This window comes from Chrysochloris asiatica, unplaced genomic scaffold (genome assembly GCF_000296735.1).
Source record: "Chrysochloris asiatica unplaced genomic scaffold, ChrAsi1.0 scaffold00007, whole genome shotgun sequence".
Taxonomy (NCBI): domain Eukaryota; kingdom Metazoa; phylum Chordata; class Mammalia; order Afrosoricida; family Chrysochloridae; genus Chrysochloris; species Chrysochloris asiatica.
In genome coordinates, this window is record NW_006408525.1 from 7808395 (window position 1) to 7835126 (window position 26732).

The window sequence follows — 26732 nt, forward strand, 5'->3', positions numbered from 1 at the left end:
TGTGTAATATTCAAACTACAGTGAAGGCCTGGTTGGTAACTGTAACATTCCTAGTTTGGAAATGCATTGTGTGCTGAGTTATGTGGACATTCTCATCCTCAGGAAGCCAAAGAGCTTTGGTCATTATGCTTGCTTCTCAGAGAATTTGGGGAGAAGTTGGCATCAATCTAAGATCAGGCTTCTGGTCTTAGAGTAAAATCAATACTAGGTATGCAGACATATTACATGGCAAGGTTTAAAAGGTTCTGTCACATGCATTGTTGTTTGGATCTAAGCATAGTGTTGAGAATTGTGCAGGACAACTGGTATTACCATTCCTCTTTGACAGTAGAGAAAACAGAGGTCCCAGGAGGTTAAGTGACTTGCACAGCAGAGCCAGAACTACTCCCCAATCTCTTACTCTTTCACTGACACTACTTATTAGCTTAGACACCTCATGATGTCATCTTTCCAAAGGCCCTGCCCCACCCTCCATCTCACCCTAGTTTGAAATAAAAGATATAAGCAGGTGCTAAATGAAGAGATGGTAACTAGAGTCAAAGGATGCACAACTTCTGTGGGGTCTTGCGTCTGGCCTCAGGGGAGGAGGAGGTAGCAGGAGAAAGGATGGTTCATCCAGTAGAGAGGGATGAGCCTCGTATCACCCCCGACATCAGGATTGTAGAATGCACAGCCAGCCCGACCTCTTCATTTTCAAGAGAGTCCTAGAAAGGGTTAGTGACTTAACCTAGGAGAGTTTTGGTGAATTTGCAGTCCACTGAGCTAATTGTAGGTGTTTGTACAAAACTGTTTGATTTTTTTTTTTTTTTTCAATCTGAAGACTGTGAGGAAACTCTTCTAGTTGCTTTTCAACCCCAAAGGCATTTCTAAAACTTAAATAAAACACAGTGAGAAAATTCCTACGTTCAGCTGTTAGCACTAACTCATGGTTAAATGGCAGATCCCTGTCTGTGTGACTAGTAACAAGAGTCTCCATGCCTCTCCAAGGGGTCTCTGGGCATCAAGCCCTCTCTCCAAAATGGGTGGACCCAAGATTCCTCTGGTTTCTGCACATAGACAAACACATTTGTTCTGAGTTGACTCCGTAGACCTGCTCCCTGCTGCAACGTAGCAGAAACAAAATATGTTGCTTCCTCCTCATGGGAGAAATTGGCATTTCTTATACAAGGAAGGGGTAAGAAGAGTCTCCATTGGCCTTTATGAACTTGCTTCTCAGCTAGGGAAATGAATAACATCCTGATTGGCCTCAGTGGAGTATGAATGGTGGGAAGACAGAGAATCCTGGCCCCAAGCTCCAGCCACAGCCCAGGAATCCTTTTACCCAAGGCGCCAAATTTGGCATACAATGAGACCAAAGACTTGAAAGGAAATCCTAACCAGATTATCACAGTACTTTGGGCATTTTCACACTTACTAATGAAGTGGGCACTTTACAAGGCTTAAGCAGTCTCCTCTACAGGCAAGCAAATATTCCCCAGGCTTTTCCTAGAGGCAAAAGGTTGTGAGGGGAAAGGGCAAATCCACTCAAGCCAGCACCTTTCTCTGAAGGTCTGTGGCCTGCCTTCCTGCAGCTGTATAGAGGAATCCCCTCAGTGTCCCCCAGCACTCCCACTTGGCTCCTAGACTGTTAGCCCGAAGTATGCACTCTTTCCTTTGCTTTAATAGAGTGTTAACCCTAGTCCCTGAAACTTGTGACTGGGGAGGCAGTTGAGGGCAGTTTGAGACTTGCAGTCATGGGGTGGGGAGAGAAGGGGAAAGGAAATGGAAAAGACCAGGATAAAGCAACGTAATGTAATAGAGCCAAGTTCTATCTGGTCTTGTCTCTTCCTCTCCCTGGGTTAATATCCTTGTCTTTAAATGAGTGTGTGTTTGTTGCTGGCGAGTTCACTCTGACTCACAGTAACCCCATACGACAGATTCCAACTGCCCCCTGGGACTTTTTGGGCTACAGTCTTAATGGAACCAGATTACCAGGACTTTCACCCGGGGAGTCACTGGGTGGGTTCAAAGTTCAAACCCCAACATTTCAATTAGTAGTACCGCTTGGAACCAGATGTACTACCTGGACTCCTTCTTTAAATGAGTTGTTGTTAGTGCCTTCACATCAGCTCCCACATAGTGATCCTGTATCGAGTGTCTGAGGAACAGTTGGTGGGTTTAAATTGCTGACCATGCAATTAGCAGTCCAATGCTTATTCTGTTCTACAGAGCTACACCTGGTGGTTGGTGGTTATGTGCCGTAAAGTCTGTTTTGACTCATAGTGACCCTGTGTAGGGTTTTCAAGGCTGTAAATCTATATGGGAGCAGAAAGCCCCTCTCCCTTGGAGTGGTTGGTAGATTTGAACTACTGACTGTGATATTAGCTGCCTAATTTATAAGCACTGTGCTATCAGAGCTCCTTACACCAGAAGTAGAGAAAACCAAATATGCTCTGAAGGACCCACAGTTGCAAAGAGCTTTGAGGGAGGTTGCAGAGTAATCAGTGTCCCTTAATGTGCATACAAATAACCCAGAGACCCGATGAACTGATGAGTTCTAGGTAATACTTCTGGTACAGTTCCAACAAGCTTCCAGTTGCTGCCAAAGTTGCTGATCCTCAGTCCACACCTGGAGTAGCAAAGGTGCAAATCAGGACTGAGTTCTCAAATCGAATTTCTGACCCTCACTGTACTTCTCAGCCTGATTGCCTTAGCTGTGACTTGGGGGTTGGAAACAGTTGCCTTGTCTTCCTCCCCAGGGATGGGGCTGTGAGGATTAAACGCCTGTGAAAGCCCTGTGTAAAGGCTAAGGCAGTGAGTGTGCAGTGTAAGGGACTGTATGCATTGTTAAGACTTCCATGCCTCGTTGCTCACACTCTTTCTGCAGCTTCTCAACTTTTCCTCACATTCTCCCCGGTTTCCATGCTTGGGTTGCTGAGTCAGTGTGACCAGCCAAGGCCAAACAAACACTTTGGCATACAGAAACAGGTAATGACAGTTCCCAGGCACCCACTGTTTCAAGTGTGGGACAAGCCCTGAACACACCTTGTGTGATCAATTCAAGTGATACTATTAAAGCCTTAGCCCACACCACACCCCCATAGGCTGCAAAAGCAGGAAATTTGGCCAAAGTCAGAGAAGTCCATGTAAGACAAGGGGCCTGAGTGAGAATTGGTCAAGTCTTCAGCAAAGGAAGTTCCCAGCCCTGCCACGTGAGCCCACCTCGCCAGTCTTCGCCACCACAGGAGGCGTGCATATATTCACTGAGGATCTTCCCAGAAGGTTCTCTAACTACCCTGTGAGGCAAGAATGTTAACTGAAGGAAGTGAACCTCAGTGTCCTCTTCTACAAATTGGAATAAACAGTATTCCAGCCTGCCTGTGCTTCAAGTTGTTGTAACTCTACCATCAGAATTAGATCATTATCTTCAAGTGCATGCTGATGATGTCAAAATATTTTAAGATATTGCTAAGAAGAAAGAACTCACGGCCCTTAAGTGAGTACCAGCCATGCCTTCTCTTCATGTGTTCCCACGGGGGAATGTCCTCCATCCACCCCAAGCCTCAAGGCCCAATGGAAACCCTCCCGAAACACTCCAGCTCCAGGTGTGCTCCCTCCAGTATTCAAAGCAGGGTTTCTAGCCTACTCTCTCTCAAGCTCTGGGACAAACTTTTGCTCAACGATTTCACTAGCAGGACCTAGAAAGCAGAGATTCTATTTTATACTAGACCTCATGTCAGAATGGCAGGCTGCCCGGAGCATCATACCACAAACGTGCAGCTGAGAATACACCACCCTCTGAGGTGAAAGCTGATGGTTTTTGATGCTTGAGAATTGAAAGGTACACCACACACAACAAATGGAAACGTCTGTTGCTCACAATAGACATCCTGGTGTGGCGCTACAGGATAATGCATTGGATTGCAAGGTCAATTTGAACTGCAAGGTCGGTGGTTCGGTCACCAGCCGCTGCTCCTCGGAAACCCTATACAGACTAGCTATGAGTCCCAGCCCAGTCAACGGAACTTAACAACAATTGCTCACATTATTGTTGTTGTTAAGTGCCATTGAGTCGGTCCCGACCCGTAGCGACCTTGTATAGGGTTTCCAAGGAGTAGCTAGTGAGCTTGAACTGCCAACCTTGCAGGTGAGACAACTTTGCGGTTCCCCCACAGTGCCACGCCAGGACTCCATAATGGCTTGCATTGGGAGCACCATTTAAAGCCCAGACAGACAAGGAAAAGAACAAAACCGATAATAAGCCAGGCCCCTCAACTGAGCCCATGGACATAGAGAAGCAAATAACAGGAGGAGCTAATTTACCCACTCATTCCGCACTCGCCTTTGAAATTCCTACCTGTGGCCATTGGGGGCCCAGGTCTGCAGAGCTGGGCCTCCAGGATACTTCTGCTAGCTGGGGAAGCTGCGAGGTCCCACTCTGAGGAAACGCAGCTCCTCAGAGAGGAGAAGAAAAGGTCACCTATAATCCAGAAGGATAAGCCATGCTTGTCTCTGTGTGTATCAGGTTGCACTTAGGAAATCCAGTGGTGATGAGTGTGATGGTTTGAGAAACCTCTTCTTTGATTAATAAAACAGAGGACTTCTTGGCCCCAGGTTTCAGACTTCAAAGTTCTCCTCAGTTGAGAACCCTGCATTTGGCTTATTTGTGAAGCACAGAAATTTCTTTTAAGATGATCACAGGATTTTAGTTGAGTGCGTGCCCTTTCCCCTATAGCCCAACTTCAAGAACCACTTAAATTTAATTTCTAAATTAGGAAGTCTAAGCGGAAAACCCCTCTACTGGTAATGCAGGTAGATTGCCAAAGTTAAACTTCAGCAGAGATTTTTTGGGGGAAAGTGAAAGGTTTGGAGCCAGATAAACCTAATTTGAGTCCTGATTGGACCCTATCATCTTGGGCAAAAGTTTTACTTTTGATCTGTACAATGGGGAGCTCAGTGGCTCTGTTCAATAACACTGGACTGCAAAACCACAAGGTCAATGATTTGAGCCCATCAGCCACTCCACAGGAGAGAGATGAGGCTTTCTTGCTCCCGCAAAGGTCTACAACATTGGAAACCTTGTACAGGGTTGCTGTGAGTTGGAACCCACTTGATGGCACTCAACAACAACAACAATGGGGATAATAGCACCAAACTCATGAACGTTTTGGGGTAACTTAAATGAAGGAGTAAGTATAAAGTGGCCACCCATGCCTGGCATAAAATAGGCACTCAAGAAATGCTAATTCTCTTTCCTTTCCTGATAGCTGAGCACAGAATTAATTATTTGGAATCAGGATTGTCCTAGAAAACCCAGTTGGTGAGCTGGCTGTTTTCAAGATACGGTTCCATGAAGTTTTTCCATTCCAAGAGTTGTTTGTTTTCCAGGGATAGCTCATCTGGCAGTGTATTCTGAGCCTTGTTACAGGAGTCCTATAACAGAATCCTCTGTGAATATGCTGGTGTAAATTTCTCTCCACCCTCAGAAGCAGGCCAGGACATCCTGAAAGAAATATTTTCATTGCATGCTAGCAGCAAGATGCAAGGTCTTCTTTTTCCACCTGGAGGGATAGATTGTGCCACGCTGAAAACTGCAGAGGAAGAGACCTCTGGGACAATTGTCTGGGAAATGATGGTGTCAGTCTGACTGGGAAAGCGCCCCTTCTCCAAGGCACCTCTGAGTCTGGTCTGGGTGTGGAACCAGTTGAAATGCCCCTAATTGGGACCTTTGGTGATGACTGATGTCAGGCTCACAGTCAAATGGCAGGAGCCCCGCTCAGTGAACTCATGATGATGTGTGAAGGACTTAGGCATTCCTTGACAATCATGACAGACTGTCTCCTCACAGAAGCTGTGTCCTGTTTATCCCAAAGATAGATGGAGAGGGTGGGGTGACAGGCAAAGGGGCTTGATTTAAAAGTCGACTCCTTGCAGAATTGTTATTTTAGCCGTTTCTAATCTGCTTATGAAACTTGTCCAGAGGTGGAACTATTTCTGCCAATTTTTGTACGAAAGTGGGTGCACATTCCTGATATGAGTTTAAAAGAACGATGTCATCTGTACACAAGGATGAGTCAACATTGCGTGCAGCCAGCCAAGGCCACTGGGAGAAGAGTCAAACTTGGGCTGTGAAGCTGCAGGCTCCCCGGCCCCTAGCTGAGCACCCCAGCAGTCCAGACCCTCCCCTCACATGCTTCTCACGGTCCTTACTCGTGTTTGGGTCTCAGCATGAGTGCCTCTGTTTGGTAGAATTCTACAATTTCATCTTCGCTGGCTTTAGTGGTTGGTGCATAAATTTGAATAATACGGTATTAAATGGTCTTCCTTGTAGGTGTATGGATATTCTATCACAGATAGCATTGTACTTCAAAACAGATCTTGATATGTTCTTTTTGATGATGAATGTGATACCACTGTGTGTGGTTGTCTAATTCAAAATGGCCTATACCAGTCCAGTTTAGCTGACTAATGCCTAGGATAGCGATCTTTATGCATTACATTTCATGTTTGACAACTTTCAATTTTCTTAGATTCTTTCCTAGATTCATTCTTTTTACGTTCCATGATCCAATTATTTATCGATGTTTACAGCAATTTCTTCCCATTTGTGATATTGCCCCATCAGCAAATGAAGATCTCAAAACCGTTGGTCCAGTCCCATTACTATAGTCAACTCTACTTTGAGGAGACAGCTCTTCCTAGTAAAGTGGGGATTCCTTAATCCTTAATCTGGACTCCTTGTTGTTGTTGTGTGCCGTCAAGTCAGTTCCAACTCATCGTGACCCTGTATAGGGTTTCTGAGAGCAGCTGGTGGGTTTGAACTGTTGACCTTGTGGTCAGCACAGTTAGCAGTCCAGCGCTTATCTACAGCATCACACTAGGGCTCCAGTATTCCTTGCTGTTGTTGTTAAGTGCCTGTTGAGTCGGTTCCAACTCATAGCCAACATTGTAGCTAGCAGTCCAGTGCTTATCCTGTAGTGCTACATGAGGATTCCAAATTACATACAATAGAGACTAGGATTCACAATACATCACAGAATGGAACAGTGTACCGCTGAGTTAGTTCCAACTCATAGCTATGCTCTATAGGGTTTCCAAGGCTGTAAATCTTCACAGGAGCAGAAAGCCTAACCTTTCTCCCATGGAGAGACTGGTGGATTTAAACTGCTGGCATTCCATTAACAGCCCAACACGTAACCCACTAAGCTACCAGGAATCCTTAATGTGGCATCTTGTTGTTGTTGCATGCTGTTGAGTCAGTTCCCATTGATAACTACTCCGTAGAGGGTTTCTGAGGAGTGGCTGGTGGGTTTGAACCGCCATACTTGCAGTTAGCTTAGTATGACAAAAAGGATCATAATAAATAATTAGCTACCCTGCAGGAACTTAACCATTATCAGACCAAAAAAAGGCCACTTCCCCTGCCCTCCTGTGCCCCCTGTAGGTATCCTTAGGAAAATAGGGTAGCAGTATTCCCTTAGATGCTTTGACTCTCCATCACCTGACCTTGCTGTATAACTGACATAGTAACTAATTAGCCCTCGTGATAAAGAGCACAAGCTCCTGCCTTGTCTTCTGGCTCAGAGGTTTCTTCAATCACTCTTCACTTTCAAAGCCTTTCACAGAATGTCACTTCCCCCAAAGAAGAGCTATTTACAGACCCTTAGGGGGCATGGTGGCTCTGTATGATAAACAGTAGTATGTGTGAACCGCAGGTTGGTGGTTCAAGCACACCAGCCACTCTGTGAGAGAACAATGCCACTTCCTGCTCCTGCAAAGGTGTACAACCCTGGAAGCACTATATAGGGTCACCATGAGTTGGAACTAACTTACCAGCACTTAAAAACAACAAGGGAATCAATGATGTCTGAACGAAGGCCCTGTGTACAGGTTTTATAAAGCTTTCTTTCATGTGCAATCTGATCTAATGCTCACAACAGCCTTAGAAGGCCAATACTTATTTCCCGACAGTGCCGGTGTATTAGCTTCTAGGGTTGCATAACAAATTGCTACACACTTGGTGGCTTAAAACAACAGAAAGTTCTCATCACAGTTCTGGTGGCCAGAAGTCTAAAATCAAGGCATCAACAGGGCCCATACTCCTTCTGAAGGCTCCAGGGGAGAAACCTTAATTGCCCCTTCCAGCATCCGGTGGCTTCTGGAGTTCCTTGGTAGCTTGACTCCAGTTCTCTGCCTCTATCTTCTCATGATTTTCTTCCCTCTGTGTCTCTGATCTTACTCTTCTTTCTTTCATAATGACCCTGGTCATTTTATCTAGCACCCATCTAAGTTCCAGACAACCTCATCTCAAGTTATTTCATTACCTCAGCAAAGACCCTATATCCAAATAAGCTTGCAGTCTTAAGATTCTGGGTGAACGTGTCTTTGGGGTGTCAGGTCCTTCCACTGCCATCATGTCAATTCCAACTCATAGCAACCTTATAGAGGGTTTCTAAGACTGTAAATCTTTACCGGAGCAGACAGCTTCATCTTCCTCCCGAGGAGCTGCAGGTGGGTTCGAACCACCAACCTTGTGGTCATTAGCAGTCTGTGTCCCAGTGCCACCAGGGCTCCGTAATGGAGATCCAGAGATATTGAATGACTTTTCCCAAGAAAGAAGCAGAGTTGGCATTTGAACTCCAGGTCTTCTTACCAAATGCACTGCTATCTAGTTAATTTTGACTCACAGTAATCCTGTAGGACAGGTTTGAACTGCTCCTTAGAGTTTCCAAGGCTGTCAGTCTTTAGAGAAGCTGGCTGCCATGATACCTCCTTAAAAGAGGCTGGTGGGTTAAGGCCACTCACTTTTCAGGTAGTACCTGAGCACTTTAACCAGTGTACCACCAAAGCTCCTTTTCTGCTTTCCACAATTAGGTCAAAGCAAAACTCATGGGATGTCACTGCCTGAGTGTGTTACCTAGTTCATAGAAAATGAAATTTGGTAACCTTTACCAAAGTGCAGTGGCTCTGTACAATAAGCACTGGACTACAAGCCACAAAGTCAGTGGTTTGAGCCCACCAGCTGGTCTTTAGGAGAAAGATGAGATTTTCTGCTCCCACAAAGATTTACAGTCTTGAAAGCCTATGAAGGGTCACTATGAGTCAGAACCAAAGTATCAAGTATCTTTTCACACAGTGGCTGTTACCCTGTCGTTGTATTATTGTTAATGACACTGAAGCTGCTAGTGTCAATGTGAAACCTTTAAATAGGATTCACTTATTTGTGGTGAATGGGGAAATTATTCCCCAGAGAACTTAATGACATGCCCAAGGTAACCAGAAAAGTAAATGAAGGGAAGCCCAATGTCCTGATTTGTCATCTATATCTGACCTGTAATGTGTGCACTCTGGTTTTATATTGTGATTTTGAAAATGGCTTTCTATCTCAAACTACTACTTTATGGTTAAATTGCAAAGAAATTTAGTGACTCAGTTACCAGTGAACTTTTCTGTGGCTCAGGACCGGTTGATACATTGACCACACGTGGCAAACTGTCATAGACCTCTGGCCACTGAGTGGTCCCATTTCACTAGTGAGAACAGACGTGCCTGTCACACCTGGCATGTGATGAGATCAGCATCTCTTAGTTTTCCAACATTAGCTAAGAAGTTGCTTTGCTTTGCTGATATCTTCCTTTCTCTTTGCTCAATTCAGTCCCTAAATGGAGTAGTGGATCCTTTTAAAATGATCTAATCCCCCAAACTCTATAGCAAGATATGGGACAAACATAGTATATTGATTGTCCAAAGTGTGGTGAGCATTAGATCTCCAAGTCATAAATGATGCTAGGTTCTAGGCCCGTTTGTTGCTCTGTACCAAGCTTGCAGATTTGGGATTAGGGTATTTTGGGAACTGCCATAAAGGACTGAGCGGGTCAGATGGAGTTCTTATATCCCCTCAGCCTACCTACAGTGAAACCAATCTGCTTGTTATGACATGGTGCATGTTTGGTGAAATTCCTGGGGACACCTCCTGGTAAGCTAGTGAAGCTAATGTCTCATCCTGCCCTTGTGTGAACTGACCTGTAGTGTGAAGGCAATTCTTCCCACCACACCATTCTTAAACTTAGGCTGCTGAGTTGGTTTGGAGGGCAGGCAAAGGGGTCTCCAGTGGTGGCCTTCATCATGCCTGGGATCATTTCTTAGTTATCATGACAGGATTATTATGTTATTATGATGAATTCTTGCCCCAAACAGCTTACTTCTGAAAAAGTGTTGTTTAGTGGTAAGTTTCGCTTTGGAATACCTGGTCTCCCTAGTGGCTAAAAATCTGATAAACAGTCTCTTAGCAAACTTCTAAATCTAATTGATGCAAATGGAGTCTGTGCCACGGTCTCATAAATAGCAAGGGTGTGATTAGACATTATCAGTTTAGAAGAGCATCCCTCCTACACCACTCTTTCCCCCCACACTCCCTCTGGGCTTCCATGCCCCCTAACAATGGTACACAAAAGGCAGAGCACGTGTTCCTCTAGGCCTCCCCCCCACAGGAGCTGCCAGCTTACCAGCTGTCACAGCATGCCTTTAATGGGTTTGTGAAACCCAAGAACCTGACCCATTTCTCCCCTGGGAGAGTGTAACTCAGGATGCCAAGCGGAGAAGCAGGATTCTCTCTCAACTTGATGAGGCCAGCGCTCCATGCAGATCATGTTGTCCTTTCTATTTTCCAGCATCTCCATTCCAAAATAGGTGCCACAGATGACAGTAGAGTGAAGCTATGCCGTTGTTTTCTGCTCACATACCATCTTCATCCTTCTCTTTTAACTCCTTTTCTGTCTGCCTCCAACTCATTCGCCCCATTCTGGCTCTAAGCATCCAAAGGGTGTTGATCCTGAAGTGAATGTGTATTGTCTCATACACTCCTAACATGTCAATAAACAAACATGTTTGAGCAAGCATCATTTATAAAAGTCCTGTGTTTACTATTATGGGGGAATTCATGCCCTCCAGGAGCTTCTAAACTAGTTGGAAAACAGAACATGAGAGCAATAAAAGGCAGGATGGGATTAAGGGTCTGGGAATGATCTACACCTGAGATCTAAAGATGGCCAAACACCCCAAAATTTCATGAAAATTTCTGTTTGAATGCAGTTGGAGGGCGGGGGGTGCAAGCTCATAGCCTTTTTTTTTTTAAGGTTTTTATTGTGGATTGAGTGAAAGTTTACAGGACAAATCATCAGTTTTATATTCAACAAATCATACATCTTGTTTCATTACAATGATTATAATCCCCTCTGTGAACCATCAGTTTACAGTATTTTCTCTCTATGCACTTTAGCTATTTAAAAACAAAACAAAAAAAAAACACTCAGGCACATATAATAATTTACACTTCCAAAGAGCACATTCTGCAAGTCTGCCTCCTGGCCACTGGCTCTTAGTCCCTAGCTTCCCATGAATCTAGAGTCCTCAACCGCTGCCCCTCTTGATGCCTCCATCTCTGCCTTCTCCATCTCTGGCATCGCTGCTTCTCTGGATAAGGTCCCGCATTCTGCTTGTGCTTTCCTCTCTTGATGATCCTAGGGTCCTCAGTTTCTGGACTGTGAGATTAACCACTCCCCTGTTTTTGTTACAAAACTTCTACCTTTACAATTGTGACAGTCACAATTAGTCATGATAACAATTATTCACTATTAAAGCATACAAATCTTATCCCCATCTCTTTTCACCAGACCCAACTAGACAAGATGAAATCTATTCAGTGGGGACTCTTTCTTTCCCCCCATACTCTTAAAATAAACTCCCTCTTGAAACCTTGTAAGCCAGTCACTTTGTGCCTTTATCGCCCCCTCATTTTAGGTAGCCAATGTCTAAGTTGCCCATCCCTACCTACCTAGTGTACAGAACGGATAGCATTGATACTTGATGTGAAGACTCATTCTCTCTCTGTTGATTTACTACCTCCATAAGTATAGGTCAGGCTCATCAAATTGTAGCAATTTACCCTTGTTACCTTTATCCAAAAAATTATTATTATTATTTTTTTTTTGTAATCTTCCTCTAGTTGAGTTCTGATTATCAAGCCTTTGAGACTAGGTCAAATGTATACTGTCTGCAAGTTTGGGTGTTCTTGTGCATCTCCCCTCACTTCATATCAGCTGGATGCTTCACTCTCAGCTTTAGCCCTCTGTGACTATGTCCTTATCCATGGGCTCAAGTGTCCCCAGGTCTCACCACACTTTGGACCACCCAGCCCTTCCTTTTCTCTCTTTCATCTCCAGGTCAGCGGGAGCCAATGGACTGTGGTTAAACTCAGCCCATTTCTTCATTGCTGCCTTTCCCTGTTGTCCACTCACCAGTAGACCAATGTGGTCGCCAGCAAACTTACATGCCTGTTCATGTGTTCCCTTGGAGTTTCAGTCTTAGAGGGGAGTTTGTCCTGAAGGAACTTGATTGTTTGCCTTGATGGCTTCCCGGCGAACAGCTTGCTTATTCTTGTAGTAGCCAGTCATGCTGACATTTTTGTTTTGGGTTTTTCCTGATGATCTTTCTTTGAAGATGTATCTTCTATCACTCTAGCTGTTCCAGGCTGGTCTGCTTGTCCTTGCGAGTGGGAATGTCCCATCTCATAAGATTCTGGATGGGATTCAGGATTCTACATAAGGTCCTATACTTTGCAAAGGTTTTGCAAGAGGCCTGTTTCACTGGGCAAGGTCTAGAACCCCTTTTAGGTATTCCAATCAGTTATAGGCTGAAGATGGGTTTACAAGTTTTCTGTAATCATGTTTCCCAACATTCCTTTCTATCCCACTCAAGTGTCTATTTTATAACAGTAGGCAAGGGAAACCAATATTCATAAGACAGTCAAGCATTTTAGTATTATTTCTCTTCTTCAGACTATGCCTAGATCCCTGTATCACAGAGCCCTGTTGTTCCAAAGTTGAGCATGCATCACTATTTACCTCTGTCCCAATTAGGCCTTGCAAACTGGTCTCAGTGTTCCCCTATCTATCTTGTTCTTTTGCCTCCTCCCCCTTTTTGTATTGACCTCCCCAACATTCCAAACTAAACCCCCCACCCCAACCCCACTGTTATGGTTACCTTATATTCCATTAAATCTTCCTTCCATTTAAGACAGTGTATTTTATCCTGTAATCTAGCTGACTTTCCCACCACTTGGATCTCTTCCTCTGTGTTTACCTTCTTTTACGTTGTAATTGTTTTGATCATAGAATGACCTACCAGATCCTCTGTTCTTATAATTTTATTCTATTCTTGACTCTTCCATTTGTCAATTGAGTTCAGGGTGATGCTGCACATATGTCATTCTCTAGTTGTTGTCTGTTCTTGTTGGTTCTCAGTCCACAGAACTTCCTTTAGGAGGTTTTTCATAGCAGGGTTGGCTTTGGCAAAATCCCTTCGCTTCTGTTTATCCTGGAATGTTTTGATTACACCATCGTATTTGACTGACAACTTTGCTGGTTAGAGGATTCTTGGTTGGCAGTTTTTTTTCTTTCAGGGTTTTATATATGTCTCTCCATTGCCTTCTTGCCACTACATGGTTTCTGTTCAGAGATCTGAGCTTAATCTGATTTTCTTGCCTTTGTATGATACACTTCTCTTTTCCCTAGCTGCTTTCAGGATTCTGTCCTTATCTTTGATTTTGGAGAGCTTGATTATGATATATCTTGGTGATTGTCTTTTAGGGTCTGTCCTTCCTGGGATTTGTTGAGCTTCTTAAATGCTTATCTTTTTACATTTAGTATGTTAGGGAAATTTTCTTCCAGAAGCTCTTCAACTATTTCTTCTGTGGACTTGTGTGATTTGTCCTGTTCTGGAACGCTGATAATTCTTAAGGTATTCCTCTTCATGTTGTCCAACATGAATCTTAGGCCTTCATCAGATTTCTTAATACTTTTTTGTGTTTGTTCTTCAATTTTAGTAGGGTTGAGAGATTTATCTTCTAGCTCACTAGTTCTGGCTTCTATCTCTTAAGTTCTCCTCCTTTGCCCTTTCATTGTATTGTCCATTACTGATATTCTATTACTAATCATTTGGACCTCTTTCTGTAGGTTTTGAATTGTTTCCAATGCTGTATGTACTTTATTTGATTATTCCTGTAGTGCTTTCCTGACTTCTTCCTTATTTTTCTCAATTCCATTGTATAGTGTTTTGATACGTTTTATAATCATTTTTCTGAATTCCTTCTCAGGCATTTCCAAAGCCTGCCCATCTTCCAGTATGGAGTGTAGGTCTACTTCCATCCAGCTCATTTGCCTCAGTCACTATCTTGTTTCTGGTCATGTGCTAATATGGTCATCTGCTTCTGTTTTGGGGGCATATTCAGGAGTCATCTGTGGCCTTAATACTTAGATGGGTGTGTGATTTTAGTATTTTTTATGCTTTCTGATTGCCTCCAGGTAGATGTGATCAGGAGATGGGCTTCCCTTTTCACTCTTCTTCCTGAGAAATTTCAGGATGCCACTGTTGGTCATTGTGACATAACTCAGGATTTAATTTTCAGCCTATTTCCTTTTTAGTGTGCCTGTCCTGCTCCACAACCCCCGTTCTGGCCTTTTTCCCAGTGATAAACAGTTCAGGGCTGGCTATGGCCATTTTGAACGCTGTTTGTTTTAAGTGGAAACTGTCTCTTTAAATTCCGAGGAGATCTGTACGCATGCGTAGTAGAACCCTCCGTGGGTGGGGCTGGGGTGTCCACTCGCTCAGGCACCCCCTCTTGTCACCAGAATGGAGGTGTGCAGACAGCGAGAGACCAATGAACAGATACCAAAAAAAAAAAAAAAAAGAATGTCCACACTTTTTCTCCATGTCTGCTCTGATCCTTCCCCTGCTTGATCTCACCCAAGATGGTGGCTCTGGGAGCAGCTGAGTGTCTTGAATTCGAAAGCAATGGATTTCTTGCTTCTGCTACAAATTCTCCTTGCTGTAGGCCTTCCAACCGTCTAAATATTCCTTTATATGTGGTTCAGAGTTCCTGCACCATCCCTTGAGCCTGCTTGGTCCGGTATTCTGTGTTGTTGCTGATGGAGCTCCTCAGTGCACTTCCAACCGATCTGCCATCTTGTTTGTTCTCTAAGCTCATAGCTTTTATCAGCTTCATCCCAGAAGGTAAAGAACTGTTTATACAATTAGTTGATGCAAGAACATCCATTATACCTTGGGTAGTCACTCAAGGCTTCCCTGAGCAGATGAGATTTGAACTGAATTTTGGGAAGTGGCTGTCCCCAGAGAATTGCAGGATATGAGGCAGTCCTGAAGGAAGGGATTCCCAGGAGGCATCATGAGATTTTTCCACTTAGAATCAGTTGACCTTAAGTTACCTCACCTCTATATAGTAAAATGTGTACCTGAAAAATGGTGATAAATCCCAGAGTTCTGTGAAGGATTGTGAGCTCTTTTGCTCTTTTTTTTGTTCACTCTTTATCCTCATTCCCCCATATAGTGCTTGACTCATATCATAGTGGACTCTAATCAATATTTGATGAATGTGTGAGTTAACTGAAATAATAAACGAGAGGGGGCTTTGTAAACAGCAGAGCATTGCCTCAGCAAAAAGATCTTTGTTGCTAAGTACGTACATTTTGTGCTTTCCAAACAGCCTGCACCACGTGAGCATCTTCTCCCTCTTAAAACTGACCCTTTCCCCCTTAATGGGACTCAGAGGGCCAGCCCATCGATGGAGTGTCTCTCTGTTGGCCAAATGAATGATGGCTGTGTCTTCAGTGCTGACAAGATATGCAGGGGAAAAAGGCAGTTTCCTAAGAGCCTAGAGGTGACCTCACCCTCCAAGCGCATGGCCTCTCAGCCCCATACCCCACTGCCACATGAACACCTGCAGCTCTTCTCTCACACAGGGCTAGCACATTCCATGAGTTCCCTTGCTGTCCCCCTCCTGGCTGGCAGGGCTGGAAGAGAAGTACAGGAGGGGGATATTACACACATCTGTGTGGCCTCCTTCTATCAGGATAAGACTCTGTGGCTGCTCAGATCAATAGCAAAAATCAAATGCTCCTTTGCTACACACTTTGCCCTCCTACCCACAGCCTCCTAGCAGTGCCTCTGCTAATAGAGACTAGATTGTCCATCTTTTTTTTTTCTTCTTCTTCTATGTGCCATGCCATCCTAATAGACAGGGTGACTCATCTACATTAGGATGATACTCCAAGCAACTTGGACTCTTTAGAAGTGAGGAAGGTTTTTAAAGGCATTGGTTAAAGGTGACAGAAGTTCTCAAAAGAAGTTAGGACTGATCACAAGGTGGTCTCCACATGTGTGAGTTCTCCATGGCAGGTGCTGCTAAGGAAAGTAGTATCTGGCCGGATAGAATGAGCGCCACGCTGAGAACCAGGAGTCTGTGATACAGATCTGTCTGTTCTGAGCTGAACATGTCTCTTAGCCTCTCTGAGCTGGCAGCCCCTCCATAAATTGAATCTACCTCTGTACTCTCTCGGGACCATTGTGATGGTCAACATTTATGATGATGCTTCAACTAGAACACAGTTACAGTGAAACCTGGGAGAGCCAGAACTAGGTTTTTTCAGGTCTCGCAAGATTTCTGCTGTTGACAGGGTGCAGTCTTACTACTTTTCCTTCATAATTTTTAGGGATTGCTTTATAATTGTTATTTGCTCGCCTGGTCTGTCTTTAAAGTAAAAAAAAAAAAAAAAAAAAATTTTTTTTTTTTTTTTTTTTTTATTGTGATGACAGAGCACATTGGTTTTCCATTCAACAATTCAGACATTCTGTGTTGCGACATTAATTGCAATCCCCACAATCCCCTAGGCTCACTTCCTCCCTGGGTTGACCGTTGCTGTTGCTCCTTGTCGCCTATCCTTTCCTGCCTTCTGAGCGTTATCCCTTTTGGTCTTGTGTGGTTAGTTGTTTTAATGAGCGCATACCTCCATGGTGTTATTTTTCACCTTCCAGGCTCACCTATAAGTTTGGTTGGAAGTTGAGCCACGGCGGTGAGTTCAGTTCCAGGCTTGAAGGGTGTCCAAGGACCATAGTCTCAAGGGTTCCCCCAGTCTCTATCAGACCAGTAAACTTGGTCTTCATATAATTTTGAGATTTGTTCCACATCTCTAATCCACACTGTCCAGAACCTCCTATTGTGAGTCCTTTCAGAGCGGTCAGCTGAGGTAGCCGGGCACCATCTAGTTATTCTTGTTTCAGGGTCATTGGAAGGTGGGATTCACTTGGTGATTCATCCTGTGGACTAATTGTTTTCTTGTGTCTTGGTTTCTCTTCGTTCTTCTTTTCTCTGGATGGGGAAAGACCAATAATTGCGACTTAGATAGACCTTCAGAAACTTTTAAGACCCCAGTTGCTACTCACCCAAGTAGGATGTAATACATTGTCTCTATGGACTGTGTTTTTCCAGTTGACCCTAGTGACCCCAAAACTATGGTCCTGAGTCCCCAGACCCAGTGAGTCATTCCCTCAAGGTGTCTGGTTATGGCTAAGCAAGTTTCATAACTTTGCCCCCTATATGCTCTGCTACCGATATAGTTGTAGCATATATAAATGTGAGGGGGCTTCAAAAAGTTCATCTAAAAATGGAATTCAAAGATAATGGAATTTTCCCATGAACTTTTTGAAGCCCTCTCATAAATAATGTATAAATATCCTCTACTAAACCTCTTGTGAGGTTGGCTCAGGACCAGGCAGTGTTTCGTTCTGTTGTGCATAGGGTCGCTGTGAGTCAGTGCCGACTCAATGGCACCTAACAACAACAGCCAAACCTGTGTCTGTCTTTCCGTGGCTGAAGGTTCGTTCACCTTCCCACCCATGTTCAGCTTGAGTTTTTGACCATTGTTGTTATTGTTGCTGCAGGATTGGGTAGATAATAGTCTTTACCTTGGTTGCCTTTAACTCTGTGCTGCTTGCAGGGTCTTCTTTGAACCCTTGATCATTTTATCTTACTACTTTTCTCTCACTTGTTTTAGTGGAAAATGCTTGATTCTTCCTTCTATGTCACGTTTCTGCATTACACGGCTTCTAGCCTTTGCAGATTTTACTATGTTTGTTAACTTTAACATACAAAGGGGCTTCCAAAAAGTCCTTGGGAAAATTCCATTATCTTTCAATCCCATGTTTATATGACCATTTTGAAGCCCTTTGTATATGAAGCACTTCTTATGAGCTTTAACACTTATCAAACACAAACCTCTCAGCAGCCCTATAGAGTAGAATTGCTTTTGTATTTGTGTGGATTTGAAATCAGAGACTCAGAAAGATAGATACCTGCCTCTGGTCCTACAGCTAACTAATATGTGTTTGTTGTTGTTATTAAATGTCATCGAGATGATTCCAACTCACAGTAACCCTTCGTAGGGTTTTCAAGGAGCAGCTGGTGGATTTGAACTGCCAGCCTCGCAGTTAGCAGTCCAGCGCTTATCCTACAGGGCTACACCAGAACTCCAATACGTACATAGCCTATATTTAAATCCATATCTATTTCTGTTCTCCACTATAACATTAGCTCCTGAGTCTTTCCTAGTATATACTATTGATTTGTCCTTTCAAATATTATAGCCTCCTCTCCCCAACTCACCCTCTTACCTGAACTCTTCTTGGTATAACATTTTTCTAAATCATTTTTATTGTCTTCCCAATCTGGCTTATGATATTCCCCCTGGCCCTACTGCCAGCTTACCTGTCCTGTCCTCTCAAGTAGTGTGCACACACATGGATTGTGCTCCATTTTAGAGACAACCTATTCTATTCAAAGGCTCTGAAACCTCTTTGTCCACAAGGAGGCTGCCTTCTCAAGAGTGCAGAGGAGGAGTGCCAATATTATATTGCCATTCCCCATTCTGGAAATTACTGAACACAGGTGTCCCAGGCAGACCCTTTAGAACAATGCAGCAAGATCTTTTAGCTCTTGATCTCATCAACTAAGACTGGCGAAGCACTGAAGGAAAGCACAGATTCTTGGCAGGAACTTTGCTTAATCCGTTCATGCCTTTGAGACAGGGCATGGAGGTATTAGTTCCACTTAAAAGATGGAAACAGGAGGTAGAGGGACTTACCTAATATCACTTTAGTGAGTGGGCAGAACTCTCCAAAACTGGGTGTCCTTTCAGTCCTTGCTCATGTTGGTTGAGTGTTGGTGGTACTGTCAGTACATGACTCTAGCACAGTGCAGACTAGAAGAATCAGCTGACTCTCAGAGTACCCCAACCCCACTGCCCAGTGCCTGACTCCCCAGATCACCTCCTGAGGCTCGTTGATGGAGAAAGAGGTAGCATAGGGCAGTTCCCTATTCCTCTGAGCCCCACCTCACAGGCTGCTCCCAAGCCACCCACTCTCAGGGTGGGCCTCTTACTGGGGAGATGCATTTGTAGATGCTGCTCATCCTCCTAGTGCCAGGAATCTACCCTGCAAGTAGTCAAGAGATAAATCAAAGCCAAGCTTGGCTGATGAAATTCAGGAGCCAGTGGTGACCCTTGCCACGTATAAATCCCAGCGGGCCGGTCAAGGGCCTTTGTCTGGTCAGGAGAGTTCAGGATTATCTGGCCCTCTTTGCTGATGTATGGAGTCACCGGCTGTCGGAGTGTTTACTAACGGTTATCACCTCAGTGCTTTGGCCATTATCAGAGGCAGGGCCGCCTGCCGGGGCGGGGGCTCGCACCCTCTCTATTACCACCTGTCATTGGCAGAGAGTGTGTGCTGACGCTGCCCAGTCCTGACTGCCTGGGGAAGATAGTTTCTGACGGCTGATCAAAGAGGAGAAGCAAGCCCTGATAAAGAGTATGTGTTTCGTGTACTTTTAACTTTGGGAAACATTGGCATTTGCATTTTCCCCTTGTCTTCCTAGTGCTGGCAGGAACCAAGCCCAATAAATGCAGTGGATTCGGTTACCTAATCGCTAGGGAAATGGTATGTGCTTAAAGCAACAGAGCATGACTCTAATATCCTTCCAAAGGAGAGGAGATGAAATAAGCTTTCACAGAAGACTTGCTGTATAATAAAGTAGAATCATTTCGATTTGGACTTTGAAGTGATCTTGCGTGCAAAATCTAACCTTGGCATTCAGCAGAACATCATGTACTTTTTGGAATTAGGGAGCAGCTTCAGATTAAGGAAAGATCCTTGCTTAAGGATACTAGCACCCAGTGCTATGGCTGGCATCTACAAAATGGTGCCCAGGTTGAACACATGTCCTTGGACAGCTGGGAGACTGTATGCAGTGGAGGAGAAAAAGTTCCAGACTAGAGTCAGGAGATCTGACTTCTGGGACCAAGTTAGCCACAAACTTGTCGTTTGATCTTGGGCCATAACTTCTCAGAGCTCTAGCTGTAAAATGAGGAGGTTGGATATAGATGATAAGATATAAAATAACATGATTTTGAAAGTTTCCCTTTTTTGTTGTTCAACTTAAGCAGTGTTACCCTTTCTTTAAATGATATTTTAGAGGGGAGTACCTTGTGGCGCTGTGGGCTAATGTGTCAGACTGCAAAGTTTTTTGAACTGCAAGGTCAGTGGTTCAAGCTCATCAGCTTCTCCTTGGAAACCCTATACAGGGTCCCTATGGGTCGGAATCGACTTAACAACAACAACAACCATTACTTTATACAAGGTCGCTATGGGCCCGAACTGACTCAACAGCACTTAACAACAGAACAACAACCATTGTATCACACAAAGAAATGTAAAAGTGTTTTGGTTGAACCTGGGGAGGGGGCTCCCTGCCCCAGTTCCAGTTCCTGAGGTCCCTGAGAAATAAGAAGAATCCTATAGAGCTTCAGAAAATCACTGGCCCCAGTAACCTGAAGGAGCCTTCATAAATAATGCACTCCCTGACTCAGTGGCATGAACTCTACTATTTGGTGCCACGCCTACATGTTTCATGATGTTTCTCCCCTTCATTCATTGTGCAGAAGAACTGAAATGGACCCAGAGCACAGAAGGGAGTTAGTGGTGGGTAGACAAAAAGAACATCTTACCCTTTAAAGGTGTGGACTTAACATTGGATGTCCCATGTGTGCCACAGGTTCCTTTGACCGGAGTGTGACCCTGCTGGAAGTGTGCGGGAGCTGGCCGGAGGGCTTTGGTCTGAGGCATATGTCCTCCATGGAGCACACGGAGGAGGGCCTCCGGGAGCGGCTTGCTGATGCCATGGCCGAGTCGCCAAGCCGGGACGTCGTGGGATCTGGAACAGGTAAAGACTGGCATTGGGCTTTTGTCCTGATTTGGTTATGAAGGCACTTGTTGATAAAGAGCTGCTTTGGTGGGGAGTGTCTGTTTGTTTTAATCATTTGTTTCTTCAGTTAGCACTTTGCTTACTGTCCATTTTGTAAACTCTGGTGTTGGTAAACACTGTGAAAAGGGGACTTCCCAGTGGAGCTGACACCTTCTACATGGAAAAGGGCACATACAAAAATTACAGAGTGAACATAGTTATCATGTGTGAGTGGCTCCCAGAAGGACACTTCCTCCAGGGGAAGAGAGAGCCCTAGGGCCACCAAGTTTTCTGATAGTCCTTAGGCACTGGGGAGCTGAAGTCCAGACAACACAGTTTTATGTGACAATTCATGGATTTGGCAAGAATCAACAGTGTTTGCCAACTGGGGAGGAGCAAGTATAAAAAAGGAAGGTCTGGTTTGAGCCCCTCAGACAGTCTTTCTTTATGCTTCCTTTGGCCCCTTCTCTCTTGCCCTTGAGAAAATCCAGCAGCTGGGGATAGATGGGAGTGATTTCCTATACCCACAGAGCAGCTATCCCTAGGTGCTGAGTGAACCCTGCCCTAGGTCATGCATGTTCACAAGCACGCACAGGCCTACACACGCACACCCAAGCGTGCACTCAGGAAAGACTGCATTCCTTCCAATTCCACACAACTATGGAACAGCCTGTGTCTTCTTTTTCCAAGTTGCTTCTTGATATTCTAGAATAACCCAAGTTATTCTAGATATCTGGGCTGCTCCAGTCCTGCTTCTGTGCTCTAGAAAAATGGTCCCAACAGACCTCAGCTTTCTGGAGTCAGCGGAGGCCTTTCCTCTCTTGCTTGCCTGAATCCTCTGAAGACTGATATACTTTACTGGGAACTGCTGTATTCCTGTGCCACATGTCTGCCTGGAAAAGGGATCCCAATGAAGATACCTAGAACCCCTTTGAGTATGAATCAGAACCAACAAGACTTAGAGACTCTTGCAGGGCTTGCAGTTTTTTGTTTTGCAGAGCTTGAAAATGCCTAACATCATCACTGGCTCATTCCCCGAAGGATCCTCTGGTCTTTGAGATATTTGAGTTTAGCAGTTACACTTTATACCCTCTCTCTTCCCATCCACGTGGCAGCCTCTATTCCTACACTCTCTAAGAGGCTGTTGTTGTTAAATGCCGTTGAGTCATTTCTGACCCACAGTGACCCTGTATAGGATTTCCAAGGAGCGGCTGGTGGGTTTGAACCGCCCACCTTGCGGTCCAGCTCATTATCCCACAGCACCACACCAGGACTCCATCTAAGAGGTTAGAGACATATTTTACTCATCTCCTGTCTCCACAGTACTAGCTTAGTGGCTTGCCCCTAGTACTTGTATAATAATTGGCAAGTGAACCACAGCCCAGAATGGATGGATGCAAACAAGGAAGCAGAGTTTGGTTAGAGATAGAGGAGCTCCTAATGAAGCCGTAGGAGACAGCCATTTCTGAAGACCATTCCCCTTCTATGCCTCCTTCAATCCTGGAAAGAAAGGAGATGAAGATCTTGGAAGATGCAAACATTCATGGATATACATGCACCACCACTTCACCCCAACCATAAAACCCCCCAACTTGTGGGTAACATGTCACCCTACCATTGTTCTGCCATCTGCGTGCCATTTACTGGGGCTCTCACCTTGTTTTCCGTGAAAACTAGCCTAAGGGAGGAAAGCTTTTCCGTTTTGTTAAACCTTGCTCCTGGTGCCCCTGGATTCATAGACTCAGCTGCTAACTGGCATTAGAGGTTCCCATCCACCCAAAGGCACCTGAGAAGAAAGACTTGGTACTCTCCTTCTGAGCAGTCTGCCATTGGAAAGCCCATGGAGCCCAGTCCTAGTCAGACCCACGTGGGGTTGCTTTGAGTTGAAGGTGACTTGGTGGCAGCTCGTTAAGCCTTACTTGCAGCCTTTCTCCTTCGTCTCTGGGGCCACTTGCCAAGCTCAGTCACATCAAGCAGAGCCTGGTGTCATGAGCTAGACTCAATCTCCAGAAACTTCTGTCTTCTAAGAGCTTAGGATCTCTCCTCTCCAGTTCTCCTCTCTAGCTTCCTTCCTCAGAAGCTCCTTGAAGTAGCTTAGCTCCACCCAGCAAGCAGATTTAAAGGTGCATCCAATCTAAACTGTAGGACTTCAGCCTGGCATAGAGAGTTAGTAACCTGAGCAAAACTGGCAGCAGTTCATCTGCCAGACAGCTGAGGGATTCAGAAGAGTATTTGTGGCCTTAAGCTGGTTCACGAGCTAGAAAGAGAGGGGAAATTAAAACTACGTGACCTACAGGTCAGCAAATACGAAATTCCCTTTTGAGCAGAGGGCTTTATTTTCCTCCCCAAACTGTCCCCTAAAGAGATTTATTTGGTGTTCTTTGACCGTGTTAGATGCATGTTGTATTTTTTTTCCTGCCCTCTGTTTGAAAGATCAGTAAGTAAAGCAAATATCAGAGATTGACCTGTTTCCTTCTACCGTTGTGAGAATTGCTTTTCACGTTGTGCCACTCCCGATAAAGTGCCAACCTAATAACCTTGAAAGGGAGGTGCACTGCCAGCGCCAGCCTGGTGCCCAGAGATACGTGGCAAATATGTGTAGTGCGATGTGGTGAGCATTTCCAGTAAGTTACCCTTTGCCCGTAGCGGCCTTGCAGTCCCTCTCTTCCCACAACCCTACTTCTCTAGGTGGCCCATAGAACAAACAGAGTGACATCAAGTGTTTGCCTCTGTTAGGGGAGCCCGATGCAGCAGAGATAAGTCCGCTCCTTTAATGCCCTACAGAAGGTCCTTCACTTGGTGGAACAGTCAGGCCTGACAGCCTCGTTATCAGGTCTGAATGAAGCACAGAGGTCAGCTCAGAACTTGCATTCATGACCCCTGACACTGAAGCTCAGAGTGTAGCACGCCTCATATTGTATAGGTGTAGCCAGTGGTATCCTAGTAAATATTTAACAACCAGCTTTCCAAAAGGAAAGTCCTGATTTGTAGCATTTGCCCCATTTCTGCAGTTATCAAAATTCCCATTATGGCCAGTGTCAAGCTACCAGCATGATACGAGTGGCCTAGCCGACGTCTCGAAGTTTTAATAGTGATTACTTTCAGCACATCGTTGGTAAGCTATGTTGTTGTTGTTAAGTGCTGTCAAGTCAGTGCCAACTCGTAATGACCTTGTATAGGGTTTCCGAGGAGCGGCTGGGAAGTTTGAACTGCCGATTTTGTGGTTAGCAGTTCAGTGCTTATCCTACGGCACTATACCAGGTCTCAGGGCTTACAAAAACTAAGGAAAACTCTTTTAAGACCTCCTTATTCAAAAAGTCCTGGTGTGGCACTGTAGGATAAACACTAGACTGAAAGCTTAGTTCAAACTCAGCAAGTGCTCCTCAAAAACCCTACACTGGGTCGCTGTGAGTTGGATCGACTCAACAGCACTTAACAGCAACAACATTTCAAAGACTCGGAGCTCTGTTGGTACAATTATAAGCACTTTGCTGCTAACCTAAAGGTCAGCTATTTGAACCTCCCAGCTGCTCCAGGGGAGCCAGGACCTGGCAGTCTGCTCCCATAACTGCCTAGGAAACCCTTGGGGACAGCCCTACTCTGACCTATAGGATCATTATGAGCCAGAAGAGTCACATTCAAAGGGTGATGTGCTGACCAGCAGACTGACACCTTCATTACCTGGAAGCTGGTTAGAACTGCAGAATCTCAGGCCCCATTGAATCCTACTGAATCAGAGTCTGCGTTTAACAAGATTCCTATATATATTAAAATTCCAGAAGGACTTTTTTAAAACATGAGTAACCTATGAGGCAGAGTCCTGGTGTGGCGGTGTAGGATAAGCACTGGATCACAAGTCGATGTGAACCACAAGGTCAGTGGTTCAAACTCACCAGCCACTCCTTGGAAACCTTATACAGGGTTGCTGTGAGTCAGCAGCATTTAACAACAACAACAACAACCTATGAGGCAGTGTTAGTTCTGTCCCCCATCGTGACTGGGGATCAGTTAGATCACAGGTGTGACTTATAAGTCCAGCTCAAAAATAACCGGCTGCATTGCGTTCTTGCTAACATGCTCATGCCCCTTGTCCTCATTCCCCGTCTACTGTACCCATTCAGCATAACTCCAAACCAAGGTCAGTCAACTTATTGTTTATGAATTGAGTGAAGGTTCACACAGCAGATCATCAGTTTTCCATTCAGTGAATCGTATAGTTCATTCCGTTTCAATGACTGTAATCCTCTCTGTGTAACGGCAGTTAACCAACTGCACTGCCTCCCTCTTTCCCCACCCTTTTGAGTTCTGTCCTTAGGGAAAGGCTGCTCTCATGATCTCAAATGGCTGACCATTCTAGGGTGTGTGTACCTCACTAGTGTTGCCATGCCCCCTATATACCTGTTTACTTCTTGGCTGAAAATTAGCCACTAAAGTGAGTTCAGTTCCAGACCTGAAGGGTAGTCTCAGGTTCCTCCAGTCTCTTTCTGACCAGTAATACTAGTATTTTTGTTTTTTTATCATTTTAAGTTTTGTTCTACATTTTCTCCCACTTTCTCTGGGACTTTTCTAATGTGATCCCTTTCAGAGCAGGTAGCAGTGGTAGCCAGGTACCATCTAGTTCTGGTCTCAGCGTCATGGAGACTGATGTTTACCTGTTCCATTAGTCTATCAGACTCATTGTTCCCAAGCAAATTCAGTTTTCATTATTCTTCTCCTTCACATAGGGAGAGACCAGTAGTTGCATCTAAGATGGCTGCTCACAAGCTTTTAAGACTCCAGTTGCTGCTCACCAAAGAAGGATGTAGAATATTGTGTTTGTGGTCTGTGTTATGGCAATTAAGGTCAATTGGCTTATGTCATCTGCTCTTAAACCTGGGTTGCTGAAGTACAGTCAGTTGTTTAGAATGGTACCTCTGCAAACTTTTGGTCTCTACACACCATTGAACCCTGTCATCCTGGTTTATTTTCTAGTTGGCCCACATCTCCCATTCTCAGTTTGCGCTCATCTTTCTCAACAGAGGCTAGTGCAGAACAGTGTCTAACACTTAGTAGGTATGCAATAACTAATTCTGGAATGAATTCTTTTACATTCAACCTAAGTATCAGCAGTTCTGCTGTAGAACCACTTAGGCCGTGGACCCCAGATCTCTGGTCCACTAAGAGTTTGTGTTCTTGTTTTCAAATGTAACTACCTATTAATTCTTTGATTTCCCCCCCCCCCCCATGATTGCTATTCGTGCACTCAGTCCATCATCTTGAAATCCGTCCTTTCCCTTTCTCAGGAATACTATCTCAACCTTCCCCATTCAGTTCCCCACCTTGCCATCTCTCAGAAAATGATTGTTACCATGTAAGAAACCTGACTTCCTGCCATCTAGATCCTAACAGCCCCAGCAACCAAAGTCACTTATCTGCAATTTGGTTTTACATTCAGCAGCGAACTTGTCACCAAGCCCTGTGCTTTTAAAGTGTTCCGCATGGTTCTTGTTTTCTGGTTCATTCTCAATCCCATTTCTGGGTCTCCCTCCTCTGTTGGCCCACTAAGTATAGTCTCAAGGTCCTATCTTGGTCCTCCTCTCTTCTCTCTGTGTACACAGCTATCTGCTCT

At 44.6% G+C, this 26732-nt stretch overlaps 1 protein-coding gene across 2 annotated transcripts in view; it reads left to right on the forward strand.

Annotated features, from left to right (window-relative positions):
• The window catches only part of BCAS3 (breast carcinoma amplified sequence 3), a 701971-nt gene that overhangs the window by 652531 nt on the left and 22708 nt on the right, over positions 1-26732 (forward strand). For both annotated transcript variants that reach the window (XM_006832356.1, XM_006832357.1), the window contains one exon: positions 20936-21103. In XM_006832356.1, the coding sequence (XP_006832419.1) occupies positions 20936-21103 (168 nt within the window). The remainder of the gene's footprint in view (positions 1-20935; positions 21104-26732) is intronic.